Raw genomic sequence first — 17782 nt, forward strand, 5'->3', positions numbered from 1 at the left:
TGTGTGTGTGTGTGTGTGTGTGTGTGTGTGTGTGTGTGTGTGTATCACCTCTGAAGTCTCTTCTTGCTCTAAAATGCTATGGGACTCTGGTAAAGTCACATAATCTCTATGGGAGTCTCCCCAATAACTGCAAAATGACAATTATGATACCCACTTTGTTTTCCTTACTTCAGAGTAGAAAGAGCAACTGAGAAAATAGATACAAAGCTCTGAAAAGTAGAACAGAGAAGGACAAAGATTAACAGTACCCAGGGCTGCTAGAACATTCTTTTCCAAAACTGAAAATTTAAGAAATAAGAAAATATCTAGTTTTAAATTACATATTATATTTACTTTTTAATATAAAGATGCAATAAAAACTCAAGCTCAAAAAACTGCTAATACTCCCTGCTATAACCAAGCTGCAGGGAAGGAGGTGCAAAGCCTCAAAAGCATTGTACGATCAAGTCAACAGCATCTCAGACAGCTTAAATAGTCAGTGCATATACACATTTATCTCTCACTGAAAAAATCCTAGGATAGCCTCTGTAACTGGGTAGAAGACAGTTTCAAGGTCGAATGTATCGTGCACAGAGAAGAGCCATTTTTTCCTTTTGGCTGAAAAAATCCAACCAAAATAGACTGCTTCTTGGCTGTCAAGCACATTGAACACGTGAGTTTTATAGCTTTTAGTATGGAAAATTTCTAAAAATGAGTTAACTTCATGTGGGCATTTTCTTTGAAAAACACAGCTTAGTCAAATGTAGTCAGAAAGTAGTAGTCTGGCAGCAGCAGAGTGACTCCACACAAATCAAGCTCATGTCTCCTAGAACCAAACCTAACTACCTAATAAGTATCTGCACATAGCATAGGCTTTTTTAAACACTAAAATTAACTGACCCATATACAAGATGTAACGCATGAGAAAAACACACCAAAACAAACAAAGGTAACAATTATCCTTCTACTAATTTAGAACATATTCTAGGAAGATTTTAGAAAAAGAAAATCCACTTATCCTCTCTCTACATGTGTACCACCGCAATTTAAACGCTTTATTTGTACTTCATCTCAGTAAAAGTTCGTTTTCTTTGTTTATATTTTGAATTCTAGAATATAAGCAGTGTTTATTATAGTAAATACAAGAAGTTTAAATTAACACAAAACAAATTTCCAAGGTGGATATAATATACAATAGGAGCATGCCAATGGTCTTCGGAAGGAGAAGAACCAGGTTTCAAAGGGAACCCCTACCATCAATTAGCTATGTTACTACAAGCGGTATCTTAATGTGTTCAAGCCTCATTTCCTCATCTATAAAATGAGAGCTATTCTAACCTCTTATAATGGACTTTGCATATGCATATTTAACACAGAATCTTAAATAATCTAAGCTTCCTTCTATTAGTCTAAACATTTTTACTTGACTTGTTCCTATCACATAACAGATTCAGACATTATTATACCAGTATTCTCCACGAGGGAGAGAATGTGTCTTATAGTCAACATATCTCCTTTTCCCTCACAATCGTGCACATGGTATATGTCTAGAAAAATATTTTTGAATACGTAAATGAATGGATAGAAGAATCTGTTATTCAAAAGCGTGCAATTCGGAGGCCATCTTTTCTTACTGCAACCCTTGTTACAATCCTGGGCCTTTAGCAGCTCTGACATTTCCAATGTCGGTAATGAACAGAAGCAACAAAGGGTGAAGTTCTACTGTGATGCCCTCAAAGGAAAACCCAAAATAAATAATGCAAAAGGACAAAACTGCAAAGGAAATGGAAGAGCACCTGCAGACTCTGATGAGAGTAAAGCCCCAAATACTCTTGGCAGCTCCCCTAAACTAAACAAATGCTAGTATCTCATTAAAGTCCCAACCCTCCAACACTCTACCTCTTCAAGAATGACCTAAATCCCCCAAATAATGCTTATAGTCTCTTTTTAATATATAATTTGCCTAAAAGACCACAGAACAGAGAACCACTAATCATATTTCTATTATTCATGATCAAACCCAAAGAAAAGGTTGCCAAATCCAAGAAAAAGAAGTAACTTTAGAAAAACCTGAAGTGGCACAAAGACAGGAAAGGAAATTTAATTCTGGTAATATCTTTCAAAGGTTTAATGCTTAACTCATACCTGAGGGATAATCTTCTTTTTCTTATTATTTGCTGCATTGGGTCCAGAAAACAGCTTCTCCAGGGCAGCTAAAGCTGCACTTGCCTTTGCCACTTTCTTATTTGGACCTGCACCTCTGAATTTCTGTCCATCTACTTCTACCTAAAATCAAGAACAATACTCTGCAATTATCCCATGCAATTCCTCTATGTAGTTTTAATTTAAATGTGTCACAACACAGAAAACACCAAAAGTCAAACAGTACCATGAGATTTGACTCAATCTAAAGCTTTCTTATATATAAGCTGAGGATATCCTATGTCTTTGAGGGGAAAAATAAGGTTGGCTTGTATCTAGGTACACACCTCCATTACAAAGCGTTTGTCATGGCTTCCACCAGTCTCCGAGATGAGTTCATACTTAAGACCTCTTCTTTTTTCATTGAGCTCCATTACAGGATTTTTGCCACTTGCTGTGAGGATAGGGCCCTGAGTTCTTACCTAAAAGGAGGTTCAATCAAGTAAGATTTTAGAGTATTAGATTTCTTATTAATACAATTATACTACGTCTCCGTTGACAAAGAGGCTCAAGAATTGTACTTTAAAGCATTCAGGGGCTAGGATGCATGATTACTTCTGTATACAAATGGCAAAATATCTTTAAAGGTATAGAAATTCTACAAGCAGTAAACATCACAGTAAGTCATCTGGCCAGCCTGCCATGGAAGCAGGCTGTCTCAACAGATCAGTATTCAAGAGCAGTGTAGCCTTGCCATCACATGGCACTCCAGGGTCTGATCTGGGGTGTTCAAGATCTAAGAACAATACTCTAAATGACTGACAATGTAGGTAGAACAGTTGAGACTCACATAACACCTGAGCATTCATTGTTTTTCATCTTTAGGATTAGGAAGAAATAACTCTCAACTTGGGAGATGGACACAAAATGTGCCTACACACCTCTCAGTCTCTCTAAAGAGATTTAACGACACCTAGAGTAATAACAGTAGGCTACAGACTATGAATTCTGAAATTTAAAAATAATAAAAGCAGTCATACCCTGCCCTCAAGGAGCTAGAGTATAGAAGGAGGGGTTGATCTAATCACTGTAAAACAATGTACATTATAGAGCCCATGGATATTATGGAAACAGAGTACAAGGAATCATTTTCTAGGGCAAACAGGACAGTTTTCCTGGAAGTGACATGCAAACCTGACCTTAAAAGGTAAGTACCAGAGCATGAGAAGGAGGAAACGAAGGAGAAGGGCATTCTGGACAGAAGAAACAGCCATGCAAAGGCCCAAGAGAAAGAAAGACCATTAGTTTGGGAAATGGCAAGAAGTTCCATTTGGCTGTATTAAGCGAGTGAGAAGAGGAAAGCAGAAGCAGATTAGAAACACTCTTGATGGAGCCAAATCATAAAGGACTTCAAATGTCATGCAAATGAGCTTCGACTTTATCATGGACAATGGGGAGCCACTGAAAGACTTAAATCTGGGGAATTCACGATTAGACTAGAAAACTGCTCTAGGAGTGGTGGAAAGAACTGACATAAGGATAAGACTAGAGGTGAGGAAGACAAGTAATTCACATAAGAGTGTGAAGGCTCAAACAGAGAGAGAGGCTAGCACCAAAAATAAAACAAACCACAAAACACCACAAAACTATAATTTTAGAAAGGAAAGACCCAAGGACTGAGCACTTTTTGAGGTTAGAGAGCATGTCTGTAATTCTATCCCAGTAATTGCTCAAGAAATGCTGAACAAAAATGAATTATTACATATAATAGGATTTTCATATATGTAAACCTTATGGACAGCAAGATTCTCTTAATATACTCTACGCTGATTTAATAAGTGGTTGATGCTATAAAAGTGAAATATTAGACAATTTTTAAAGACAATTTTAATAAACATTCCTGGGTCTTTTGCAATAAACCAGTTCTTGAAGAGTTTTTAATAATCTACATCTTTTTAATTTCAAGGCAAATTTCTGGAGTCCATCTTTAAAAGGTAATGAGTAACTTCTGAAACTACTCTACGGTAATCACTCCCTGCTTTCCAAATCTGAAATCACTTTATAAAAATGAGTCAAGATAAAAATATTTGCAGTTCTAATCAATTATTACTATTTTAATGAAGAATAAGAGCTTTCTCCCCTCCCCATTACTAGATTATACAGAAGCAAAGAAGAGATGGATTCACAACCAGAACCTCCACATACTCTCATAACTGCTATTAGTTTAGCCCACGCTGCTCTCTTAATTCCCTTTGAACTTAACAGTCTGTACCCCATAATTAATGCGCTCTTTTTCTCTTACTATTTACAACACTGCCAGCAAACCATCTTGGCCTGCCTGTGACAACCACTTATGAATGACTGGTCCTCTCTAAAGCCAGGTGCCATGTCTTCTATCCTCCACAGCATCACATGAGAGTCAGGCATGGCTTTCACAGGCCTCAGCCCCATCAGTCCCCACCATACAGGCCTACCTGGTACTTCTCAAACATTTACTTTCACAACTCCAGGTATTATACCTTCTATTCCTTGGCCCAGAATGCCTTCTTTCCACCTCTTCCCCACATAGCAAAATCCTACTCATCATCTCAAACCAAGCTCACGGTTTACTCCCTTTGATTTTACATGTGTGTACATTTCATAATCACATCCTCCTTTGAGATTTTACATTATTATATTCATTTTGCAATCATGGTGCTTATCACATTACATTGTAATTATGAGCGTATCTTTTGCCCTTTTATCCTGAGAACATCTTAAGGCTCTGGACACAATTTCTGCAGCATCTAGCAGTAAGCAGGTACTAAAAGGGGAAAAAATTATAGTCCACTAAGTCCTTGATAGATACTCATTCTTACAAATGACACTTTTTTTAAATTTAATGTAAGCTCCTGCGGTTACTTTAGAGCCAATTTTTCTTATGTAGAATGCAATAAGCAAGGGCCCCATGAATTCCCAAATAAGCCGTGTATACTCAGTACTTGGATTTTTGTCTCATTCTATTATCTCTGACAATACGTCATAGGTCAGGACTTGCTCAAGAGTCTGAGGAACATACTAAATCAGACGCCCTCTTTAGGGCTGGACCAACTCAATGATGACCCCACTGACCCCCATAGCTTAGCACAAATTTCAAATAATCCTAAATTTCCCCATTAGATTTTTTTTTTAAGTTTGCAAACATACATACATACACATATTCATTCATTCATTCGTTTATAGCACAGCAGCTTGTGGGGTCTTAGTTCCCCAACCAGGGATGGAACCGGGGCCCCCTGCAGTAGAAGCATGGGGTCCTAACCACTGGACCGCCAGGGAAGTCCCTAGATCTTTTTGTTTTTCACTCTTCAGTTATTGTTGACACTCCTGATACATTATGATTGTGAAATGCTGGAAGCAACTCCCATGGCCAGCAAAGGAGAAATGCTAGTTAAATTAGGATACATCCATGTGTTGTACAGTATACAGTTATGTTTACAGCGATTTTTAGAGTTAAGTAAAAAAACAAGATGTAAAACTATATGAAAATATGATTGCCTACATAAAAAATACACATAGAAAAAAGGCTGGATATAAATAAAGCAAAATATTAATAATGGCTGCCTCTGGAATACATACACTTGTATATGCTTTCGATTGTCTCATTTATACTTCTCCATACCTCTCAAATTTTTGACAATGAACATACATTACTTTTTTTCCAAGGAAAAAAATATATAAGTATACCTCTAAGGTACTGGAGGTTTCAGTTGTAGAATTTCCAGTATTATTGCTTGAGTTTGAAGACACTGTTTCATTTTTGCCTTCATTATCTGACTTTTCATCGGAACTCATACATTCAATATCTGCATCAAAGCCCGTTGGGTATCCCATTGCTTGCAGTACCTGTACAAATTACATTAAGATTCAGTTTTATTCAAACACCAGACACCACAGAGAACAGATGAAATATTGAGAACAACAGTTTCAAACCCACAACATTTGAAACCATGAAACACCTTGCAGAAAGAGAAAGATGGTGCTAAATCTATAAATCCTTGGTTAAAAAAGTTTTACCTTCCAGAGTGTCACCATGGAAAATGGGGGAAACCTCCTCAGAGTAATTAGGTTTAAATAACGGAAAACAGAAATGCAAACCTGAGGCTACCCTGGGTTCATTTAATTTGGAGACGAGAGGCAGAGAAACAGAGTAGCCAAGTGCAACCAGTGAGTGAGGGGGAGAGTGAAATCGCACACTATGAGAGAAGTACACTAGGCTAGAAAGGAAAACACCTGATGGTCTAACTATTTCTCCTCTGGTCCTCAGTTTTCCAATTTGCAAAACAGGAAGACTGATTAATTGACCTCTAAGTTCTATGACTCAATCCAATAGGGGAAATTAGCACAGAAGGGAAATCAAGGAGTTTTCTTTACCTTGGAGCCAATATGCCTGTTAATTACAAAATTACATCTGAAGCTTTCTACTATCCATCCCTTTGGCTCTCCACTTAAACCATAATCGAGACTTGAAAGAAAAGATTCAGTCTCTAGGTTTATTCTCTGCCACTAAGTGAACAAGGAACAAGTTTAGGTTTGTATCTCCATCCCTGCCTCTCAAGGCCCAGTTACATTATGGCTTCCCCCAATGTTCACTCTTCTTATATTTCTACTCATGCCTGGCATTTCTCATCTCTTTTAAAATACAGTTTTCAGAACAGTGTGTGTGTGTGTGGTTTTTGTACACCTTTTAATATCTCCTTCCAGGTTAAACTGCTTTTTAGATGCTTGCAGAAGAATATGTGCACTAGCATTTTTATAAGCCTCTATCAAACTGGTTGACATTGCATTGTCAGCTACTGACTTAAAGGTCTGTACCAGAACTAGGTGCCTAAAGATCCCTATATTTGTTTTAGCTTTTGACTAATGTTTAAAGTTGCTGGAGTGTAAAAGCAAAAGCATATTTCTTTATAATCCCAACTATACCCAATAGGTGTCTCAAGAAACTGTTATGGCTGCCACACAAATGAGTAGCCAAACAGTCTAGCCTTTATAAACAATGGCATTCTGTACAAAGGATTCTGCCAATATAAACAAAATATTACTCTAGACAAAAAATGGGCAGAAGTAGACTTCTGTGCCTAGAGAACTTGAAATTAATTCACCCAATTCATATGGAGAAACTGATATTCTGTTGAACGTTTCAAATCGTAAATAAATTCCTTATATTCATTGGGAGTAAGGCCAAGAATACTTTGGTAACATCGTAAGTTCTAAGAGTACTCAGGTAGGATTTCGCACTAAATACACTAACATTGTTTGCTTATACCCTTGTCAATATTTATAAAGAAAACACCTTCTCCACTGCCTGAGTCCTGCAAATATGCTCTCCCTAAGGAATCGCGTCTCAGAAGGAATAGTTTTCGGTCTGGAGTTAACACCAGGCTAATACAGGCTGCAAGTCAAAAGCCAAGAGTCCCAAAGAAATTTGATTTGTTTACTCCAAAAAAACCTAAAGACAGTTTCCCAATTTAATACAGACTGTTAAAAGTCTAATGTGAATTACTTAACACCACTTCTCTCTGCCCTTTCCACACATATCAGATTCATTTATTGTTTTTGTAGCAACATATTTCAATACATTTACAAATATTTTATATAACTGATGGATAATCTCAAAGGATATTAGAAGTGTACTTGCAATACAGCACAATTAACAAAAAATTTTCAAATTATTTTTCTATGAACACATATTCTAAGATTATTAACTGACATATGCTACAGAAGTAAAAAGAAAAAAGTATGGAGTTTTTGGACCTACAGAACCAGTTTGTTTGGAATCAATATTAAGGCCATGATTCTTCCTGCAGCATGAAGAGGGGCCTATAAAATATGTCCCACCTCCTTTCATGCAAGATGCATCCTCCTATTAAGGACCAGAACCCTCTATGTACTTTACCATGTTGCACCATGCAATGTTTCTGCCCACCTTCACCATTTGACTGTTGGTAAAAAAGTATATTTTACTCTTTTCCACTAAGTTTGAATCCTGTTTTATCTCTGATTATAATTAACACTTGTTTCTGCAAGATTAGCAAAATGATGACAACTGATGAAGTTCTTTAATGGGCACATGGATGTGTACTGCATTATTTTACTTCGTGTTTGAAAATTCTCATAATAAAAAGTTAAAAAAACATATATTAAGGCCAAAAAAACTGGTATACCAAAGAAAAGTGAGTTTCAAATGTCTGGCAAACAAATCAAGCCTAATAAACACATCAATTGAGCTGAAAAATGATTCTTGGAAACAAGGTGACTGGAAAATCCAGGGTAACCATGCCTGTATTCTCCTGGAGAGGGGTTGAGGCTGAGAATGTTGATACCCTCAAAGACAAGGGGCCAAGAGTGAAAGCATGCAGCACACCCTACCCCATGGCTCTCCGCTCAGGAGAAAGTCATACTCGTGGCTTCCGCACAGCAGAGAGCCGATGGCTCCGGAACCTCTGCAGAGGGGCTTTACCCCTTGTCCCCTTCAGCCGATCTTTTCCCCACAATGATTAACATTCTTTTCATGGAATATGGCTGATTATGTCCTTAAAGGTGTCCTTTGTGAGGGACAGTCAGGAAAAAGGACTAGAGGAGGAAAGGGAAGACTGGCCACTAATCTTCATCAGTTTAGGGTACGTGCTGCTAGGCAGCCACACTCCTCCTTCAGTTCTTATGTCATAGACAGTGAATTGATATTGATATTTCAAAAGCTTTCTGGGTCAGATGCTAGAGAACTTAGATCCAAATTTGTGACTCATTCTCAGCATACTTTACAGCTAAGTTATTAAACTGTATTTTTAGCCTTATTCCTAAATTCACTTTTTCCCTCATTCTTAGTTTTCTTTTTCTGCCTCATTTTAAACTCATACTATTTCAACATACTTAAAAAGTACCCCTTTTGTAAACAACATAACATATTGTTCTATAATTTTACAGCTTAGTTATTATTTTTCTGCATTGTGCTTATTACTACCTGACAAATAATTGACCCATTTGTATATCCCGCTGTCTTTCTCCCCATTCTATCCTCACTAGAATGCAAGCTCCAGGAGGGCAAGGACTTTATTTTGATCATTGCTGTATCCTTAGCATCTAGGATAATGTTTGCATCTACATTAATAATATTTGCAAACTGGAATAACTATGAAAACAGACCAATTACATCTTATGTCATACTGTAACATAACAGAACTTTTCTTTAGTGAAAAGTGATCTTCTATCTACTTGATCTTTGACATTTTCGCATTTGTCTGCAAGAGGTCAAATGTAGTCATGGAGAGATTCCAATATTTAAGAATTTTCTATAAACCTATATGCATAATTGACTGGTTCAATCGTGGACCTATTCTCTATGAAAATGTTCTGAAATACAGAAAAGGCACCACATGCAAAAAAAAAACACATTAAATTTATTTATGACAGAAAAAATCTGCAAACAGCAAAATATCCAATGATAGGGGAATGTTTAAACAAAAAATAGTACATCTATATCATGTTAATCATACAGCCAGTTAAAATTATTTATGAAGATTTTAATAACATAGAAAAACACTGATGACATGTGAAATGAAAAAAAAAAAATCAAGAGCATAAAACTACATATACACTGAGCTCAACCTGAAAAAAAGAAACAGAAAAGGACTGGAAGTATATACTATATACAAATATTAATGAACTGCCTCAGAGATAAGCAACCAACAGTTTTTATTTACTTTTTTGTGTTTTGCAAATTTTATATGATCAACACATTTTATAACCAAAAAAAGAAGAGTTTTGTGGTCCAGAGGTGACAAAAGACTGTATGCCATTGTCATTAAAATCTTGAAAAATTCTGTTAATTTACTATAGACAAACAAGCAACTTATTTACAACATAAAATAACAAAGCACTGTTGAGTAAAAGAAATACTGTACCTTCACTGCTACGTGAAGTTTTGCTGTTTTCTTGGATGGTCCTGAGGCTTCATATGTTGTACCATCCACATCTACAGACATTGTGAAGACTGGGGCATGGACAGGGCCAGACTGAGATAAGAGCTTATATTGAAGCCCAGGCCTGATCTGATTTAGCCTCATTAGTGCATTCATAAGGTCTATTGCTTTGCTATCCAGAACTGTAAGAGAGAGAGGAATAAGATCAGAAGTTAAACCATTTTGCTTTAATCTGTTTCTGTAGGTTCCTAGTGACCACTATAAATTCAGATTTTAAAAAAGAATTTCAGGGCTTCCCTGGTGGCGCAGTGGTTGAGAGTCCGCCTGCCGATGCAGGGGACACGGGTTCGTGCCCTGGTCTGGGAGGATCCCACATGCCGCTGAGCGGCTGGGCCCGTGGGCCACGGCCTCTGGGCCTGTGCCTCCGGAGCCTGTGCTCCGCAGCGGGAGAGGCCACAACAGTGAGAGGCCCGCGTACTGTTAAAAATAAAAATAATAATAATAATAATAATAATAATAATAATAAATAAATAAATAAATAAAAAAGAATTTCAAAACGCACATATAAATTCACTTCGTAAGTAATTCTAAAACTACTGCTTAAATAATTATGCTAACATCATTGTAAAAGTAATATGCATTACCATAGCTATACATTAATTTTAGTTTGTCAGTATATTTTAAGCAAATGATGCTTGGAAACAAAAGTTATTCAATCAGTTTCTTAAAACTCCAATTCAAATCAATCAAATTCTTCACTTTTTAATTTTTATTTTCCTGAGACATAAATCCTTTCTAGTTGACATCTATAAGAATAAAGATTTTACATACTTTTCCTTAAGTTTCGTTTCATCTTCTTATTGGGATCTTTATCATCCCCTAATCCATCTTCAAACGGCCTCTTCAGAGCTGAAGACCCAGCACCTAAACAATTACAAGAGATTCATTATCAGTCAAAACAATGATTCTACTTACTCTACCAAATGTACCTAATATGTTCAGGAAGGAAAAATCTTAGGAATCACAAGGACCATAAGACCCTTTCACTGATAAATTTAATATTTATAATCTTGTAATAGCAAAATGTTTTAAGTGAGTCTTTATGAAACAATATTATCCCTTTTTATAAGTATTTATTTTCCCATTTATTCACATATACACATACAAATATCTATGCATAATATTCACATCTGTATATGCATAAACAGAAAAAAGTCTGGAAAGATATGTATCAAAATGTTAAAGGTGGTTATCTGTGGCAGTAAGATTTATTTTCACTTATGTCTCTTCAAATTATTTCTATAAGTTCACATTTATTATACTATTAATTTTTAAAGTCCACATGTTAAATATCATGCTTACGGAAATCTGATTATTTCTCATACTATGACATATTCTTCTGTCTGCCTGTTCATATTTCTATTCAAGATTTTATTTACAGTTCATCTTCCCCATGAAGTTTTCTTCAGTTTCCTTCTCATCTCAACTTTTTAGAAGAGTTTCTATGGTATCAGAAATATAAAGTGTCATACGTTGTCTTGTGTCATTGTCTATTTCATATACAGAGACCTTGTGTTTCCTTAGTGTTCCATGAAGGTCAAAGATATTTTCTCCTTGTCTGTATCTTATAAACTATCTAACATAAGACTCAGAAACAACATAATGGGTATGGAACAAAAACTAACTGAACTAATATTAATCAATTTCTTAGATAAAGCAGCTAGTTAATAATGCCGTCAAGACATAAGGCAGGAGCTTTGCTGTCCAAGATAAAAACAATCAGAGAAAAGCTCATCAACCTGTCCAAGTACTACTTTAAAGAACTCTGTGTTTTCAACGTAAAAGTTGGTTGTTGGGTTCTTCCTAAAGGAAAGTTATGCTCAAAAGATTCATGCCATAAGATTTCCAGATACTTCTTAGTGAAACCTTGTAATAACACTGAGATTAACTACATATTCTCTGATCATCAAGATTTATTGTCCCTTGGGGTAAACACTGACTTCAGCATTTGCTTGAGTCAATACTTACCACTCAGGTCAATCAATCTTGATGTGCTCTCTTCAACAGAAGGCAATATCTGCTTATATCTGCTTAGTATTGTATTTCATTTGCATTACATAAAACTGTGAGTTTGCCAGTCTCCCAGAATGCAGTCTTCAAGAGATAAAGTTAAAAAGGAACAACATCTATTCAATCACTCTCCCACTCATTAAGTTACATTAAAAGCTGCTCCCTGATTGCCTGGAATTCACCAGCTGGCTTAGACATATGGATCTATTCTCTAAATCCTCCAGCTACGTGAATAGAGCTGCATGGATTAAGCTTCATTCTACCATCCCTGCCCTTGGACAAGGGCTGTACAATCTGGAGCTAATCATAATAGTAATGGGGGGGCAGGGGGTGGGGGGGTGGGGGATGGGCTTGTGTTACAAAAAGCAAGTTGTTTTCAACATCTACAGAATCTAGAAATAAGAAGTGACCATTTCAGAGGCAACAATTTTTAAAAACAATAGGTGAAGGCTTACCATATGCCTGGCACTGTTCTTAATACCTTATATGAATTAATTTATTTAAGCCTCACAAGCACCCTATGAAGCCTGTACTTTCACCATCCTCATTACAATTTTATTCATGTATTCATCCAGCAACAAATATTAATAGTTTTTCTATGTTCAGGACAATTTTAGGTGCTGGACATCTAACAGAGAACAAAACAACATCCCTGTTCTTAAAGAGTTTGCATCTGGTGGTGGAGACTAAGCCCAACATGTCATATGGTCCCGAGCACAATGGATAAAAGAGGCTTAAGGAGGAGGATGTGTTGCTAAATTTTTTACATGTGATGCCCATCAGAAAGGTATCACTTATAGATAAGGTAGCTTTCTGATGAAGATCTAAAGAAAGTAAAAGAGTAAGCTATTCAGCTATGTGGGGAAAGAGCCCCAGGAAGAGAGAACATCAAGTACAAAGGTCTTAAGGCAGGAACATGCTAAGAAACAGCATACAGGCCTGAGTGGTTGGAGTGGCATGATGAGGACAGGACAGGAGCAGAAGATGAGCAGCAGCAGGAGCTCTCAACCTTAGCTGCCACTATGTCACCAGAGGAGCTTCTGCAAAATACACAAGTTCCACTTCTAGTACGAGAAAGTAAGCAACTGAAATAGATGAGAGCAACCAGAAAAGATGGACCAAATGTCTGTTCCTGGGCAACAAAGAATTATAGGGTCAAGATCCGAGAGACAAAGGAAACCCTGCTCTGGGGGCCACACTTCCCCTGGGGGTATCTTCCACATCCAGAAGAAGCCACTAAGAACTAAACAGAGCACCTCAGGCACCCCAGGTCTCAGGGGTCAAAAACTGGGCTTTAAGGACCTCCAAAAGGAGAAGGCCTGGTGAATTCCCCACACTGTGGGTTGGGCCTCTGCAATGCCACATGCTAGAAGTAAATGAAGTAGAAATAGTCTGGATCTCACAAGGACTGAAGCCCACCTTCAAATCACCTTAATCCCTGATTGCATTAATATGATCCAGATTGCCAATTCCACTAGTAATCTCCCAGAAACAAATATAAATCCTCCCTGGAGCACTATATCATTACTCTAAGCTTTAATTCCCTCCAAAAATTTTAAATTTAAGTCTCCATCACTCAAAACAAAAACAAAACACAGGTACATGAGAAGACAAGATACTGTGATCAAAAATCATGAGAAGCAGCAGAAAACAGAAACAGATCCCAAAGAGACCCAGATGATGAAGCATTCTTTCAGAAACAAACTTTATTAAAAAGAATGATTAGGATGCTCAAAAAGAAAATAAAAAATCAAGAAGAATTTGTGGCAGAAAATCTGAAACTATAAAAGAGCCAAAATTGTAGAAATTAAAAACTGACAGACCAGCAAGGGGAAACAGACGATCCACAATAGAGGGGAATTAGCATACCTCTCTCAGTAATTAAGAGAACAAGTTAAAAAAGTGTGTGTGTGTGTGTGTGTGTGTGTGTGTGTGTGTGTGTATACAGGTATATAAGGTTTGAACAACATAATGAACAAATGCAACCTGACATGTAAAGAATATCCTGGCTCTACCAACTACAGAATATACATACTTCTCAAAGTATGAATCATTTATAAAAACTGACCATGTGCTGAGCCATAAATGAAGTTTCAAGAACTACCAAAGGAAAAAAATCACACAAAGCATGTTCTCAGATCACAGTAGAATAAATGAGCTCAAATATAAGGAGATAACGGACTTGCCTTGTGGCGCAGTGGTTAAGAATCCGCCTGCCGCATTGCAGGGGACACGGGTTCGAGCCCTGGTCCGGGAAGATCCCACATGCCATGAAGCAATGAAGCCTGTGACCCACAACTACTGAGCCTGCGCTCTAAAGCCCACAAGCCACAACTACTGAGCCTGAGTGCCACAACTACTGAAGCCTGTACACCTAGAGCCCTTGCTCCACAGCAAGAAGCCACCGCCATAATTAGTCCGTGCACCACGACAAAGAGTAGCCCCTGCTCACCACAACTAGAAAGCCCGCGTGCAGCAACAAAGACCCAACGCAGCCAAAAATAAAAAAATTAATTAATTTAATTTAATTAATTTAAAAAAAATTTTAAATAGAGATAACTCATTTGTCTGGAAATTAAGCAATGACATCGAAATGGCTTACATGTCAAAGAACTGATAACAGGAAAAATAAAAAATAGTTTTAACTAACTGATAATGAAAATGCTAATGTAAAAAGAGTATAAAGCACATAAATCTGGGCATAAAGGAAAACTTAGTCTTAATAGTATATATGATAACATAAGTGGCTTAAAAAAAACGCCAATAATGTATTCATCTATTTCAAAACATTTAAAAAAGAACAGCAAATTAAACCCAAAGAAGATAGTGAGGAAAAACAAAGGATAAGAGCAGAAATCAATGAAATAAAATACAAGCATATACCAGGAGATGATCCATAAAGTCAAAAGTTTATTTCTTTTTAAAGACTAAAAAAACTGATAAACCTCTAGTGAGAGCGATCAGAAAAAAAGGAGGTACAAAACGTATAAGACAGGACATCAATACTGCAGACAATAGAAAGATAAAAGGAGCTTATAAACTACTTTATTTTTAAATTTAGATTAAATGGAAAAATTCTTAGAAAAACACAATTTACCAAAACTCTCATAAGAAGATGATAGTTCGATGCCTATTAAGGAAATTAGATCCATAATTTAAAACCTTCCCAAGAAAACTTCATGCCCAAATGGCTTCACTGATCAATTCTTCCAAACATTTAAGGAAGAAATAACATCAATCTTACACACACTCTTCCAAGGAACAGAAAAAGAAGGATGGACACTTCCCAACTCATAAGACCCACATAACCTTAGAAACAAAACTTGATGAAACATTACAACAAAGGAAAACTGCTGGCCAATCTAACACACAAAAATCTACGTTTTGTGAATTGCTCACAAAAACCTACACAAGATTGTTCACAGCACCTTTATTTGTAATAGCCCAAAACTGGAGACAAACAGAATGTCCTACAATAGGTGCATGGTTAAACCAAACTCCGACTCATTCATGCCACAGAATCCTACTTAACAGCAAAAAGAAACAAAACTATTGACACATGCCAACAACTTGGATGGGCCACAAGGGCATTATGCTGAGTTGGGGGGACGAGGACCTCAAAAGATCACATAATGATAACTTCATTGACATAAAATCCTTGAAATAACAAAATTATAGAGATGGAGAAAAGTTAGTGGTTTCCAAGGCTTGGGGATGACTGTGGGAAGAGGAATGGTGTTATTATAAAGGGGCAGCATAAATGAGATCTTTGAGGTGATGAAATAGTTCTGTGTCTTGATTGCTATGGTGGTTACACAAACCTACACATGTGATAAAATGGCATAAAACCTATACACACATTGTATAAATGTCAATTTCTTGGTTTCCATGTTCTCCTATAAGTTGCATAAGATGTAACCACTGGGAGAAACCAGGTGAAGGGTCCACAGGACCTCTCTATACTATCTTTGCAACTTCCTATGAATCTGTAATTATAGATAAAATGTTAAGGGGAACAAAAAGAGACTGCTGCTTTGTTGAGAACAGACAAGAGGGGCAAGGAAGACCAGATAGGGAAGATGCTGCAATAACAAGGGTAAGAGATGACAGCAGTTTAGGCCAGGATGGTAGCAGTGAAGAAATTAAACAAACAGCTTAATACTGGACACACTTTGAAAGTAAAACAGCTAGGATTTGCTGATGGTTTATATGGGTGAAAGAAAGAGAAGATTCAAGGGTGAAGGTTTTTGGCCTGAGCACAGAGATGCATAGAGTTTCCAAAGACTGGGATGGTGATAACTGTAAAGAACAGATGAGAAGTAGAGTAAGGACAGGACATCTTAAGTTTGAGATGTCTGTTAGACATCCATGTGGAGACAGTGAGGAGACACTTCCATAGCTGGGGCTGAGGTCAAGGGCTGGGAGTCTAGAGTGAAGACATACATTTGGGAATCTTCACTGAATACAAGGTACTTCAAGACGAGAGACTAGATAAGATCTCCTAAAGAGTCTAAATGGGTGTAAATAAAGAGAAATGGTCTGAGGCCTGTACCTTGGGATACTAATATTCAGAAATCAGGAAGATGAGGAAAAACAAAGACAGCTGAGGAAAGGGCAGTGGGATAGCAGACCCAAGATAAAGTAATGACCTAGAAGTCAAAAAATAAGTAGTATTTCACGCCAGAAAAAGTGTCTGACGGACTTCCCTGGTGGCGCAGTGGTTAAGAATCTGCCTGCCAATGCAGGGGACACAGGTTCGTGCCCCGGTCCGGGAAGATTCCACATGCCGTGGAGCGGCTGGGCCCGTGAGCCATGGCCTCTGAGCCTGCGCGACCGAAGCCTGTGCTCCGCAACGGGAGAGCCCACAGCAGTGAGAGGCCTGCGTACCTCAAAAAAAAAAAAAAAGAAAGAAAAAGTGTCTGACAGTACCAAATGTTGTTGAGGATACAGAACAACAGGAACTTTCATACGCTGCTGGTGGGAACATAAATTGCTATATATACCACTTCCTATGTCATATACTGGCCCACAGTAACTCCTGGATCTATACTCCAGGAGGCATGAATAAGAAGGCTCCCAGCAACAATGTGGGTGGCTGCCAAAAAATAAAAAGAATCCTAATGTCCTTCAAAAGCACAATGGATAAGTTGTAGTATATTCATAATGGATACTATACAGGTATAAAAATGCACTATAGCTATATGCAATAACATGAATATATCCCGAACAATGCTGGACAGACAGACATCAGTCACAGAAGATTAAACTCAATATGATTCCATTTCTAAAAAGTTCTAGGCAATATCCAATTAAATTGTTTAAAAAGCACACAAAGGGGGCTTCCCTGGTGGCGCAGTGGTTGAGAGTCTGCCTGCTAATGCAGGGGACACGGGTTCGAGCCCTGGTCTGGGAGGATCCCACATGCCGCGGAGCAACTAGGCCCGTGAGCCACAACTACTGAGCCTGCGCATGTGGAGCCTGTGCTCCACAAGAGAGGCCGCAATAGTGAGAGGCCGGCGCACCGTGATGAAGAGTGGCCCCCACTTGCCACAACTAGAGATAGCCCTTGCTCAGAAATGAAGACCCAAAGCAGCAAAAATAAATAAATTAATTAATAAACTCCTATCCCCAAA

General features: G+C 37.6%; 1 protein-coding gene across 1 annotated transcript in view; it reads right to left on the bottom strand.

Moving 5' to 3' along the window:
- The window catches only part of STRBP (spermatid perinuclear RNA binding protein), a 54348-nt gene that overhangs the window by 8620 nt on the left and 27946 nt on the right, over positions 1-17782 (bottom strand). Inside the window, exons 10-14 of the mRNA XM_007468376.1 lie at positions 10911-11003; positions 10062-10261; positions 5848-6006; positions 2469-2603; positions 2125-2265 (exon numbers count right to left, since the gene is read on the bottom strand). Of these exons, the coding sequence (XP_007468438.1) occupies positions 2125-2265; positions 2469-2603; positions 5848-6006; positions 10062-10261; positions 10911-11003 (728 nt within the window). The remainder of the gene's footprint in view (positions 1-2124; positions 2266-2468; positions 2604-5847; positions 6007-10061; positions 10262-10910; positions 11004-17782) is intronic.

The sequence above is a fragment of the Lipotes vexillifer genome, unplaced genomic scaffold, assembly GCF_000442215.2.
Source record: "Lipotes vexillifer unplaced genomic scaffold, Lipotes_vexillifer_v1.1 scaffold1285, whole genome shotgun sequence".
Lineage (NCBI taxonomy): Eukaryota > Metazoa > Chordata > Mammalia > Artiodactyla > Lipotidae > Lipotes > Lipotes vexillifer.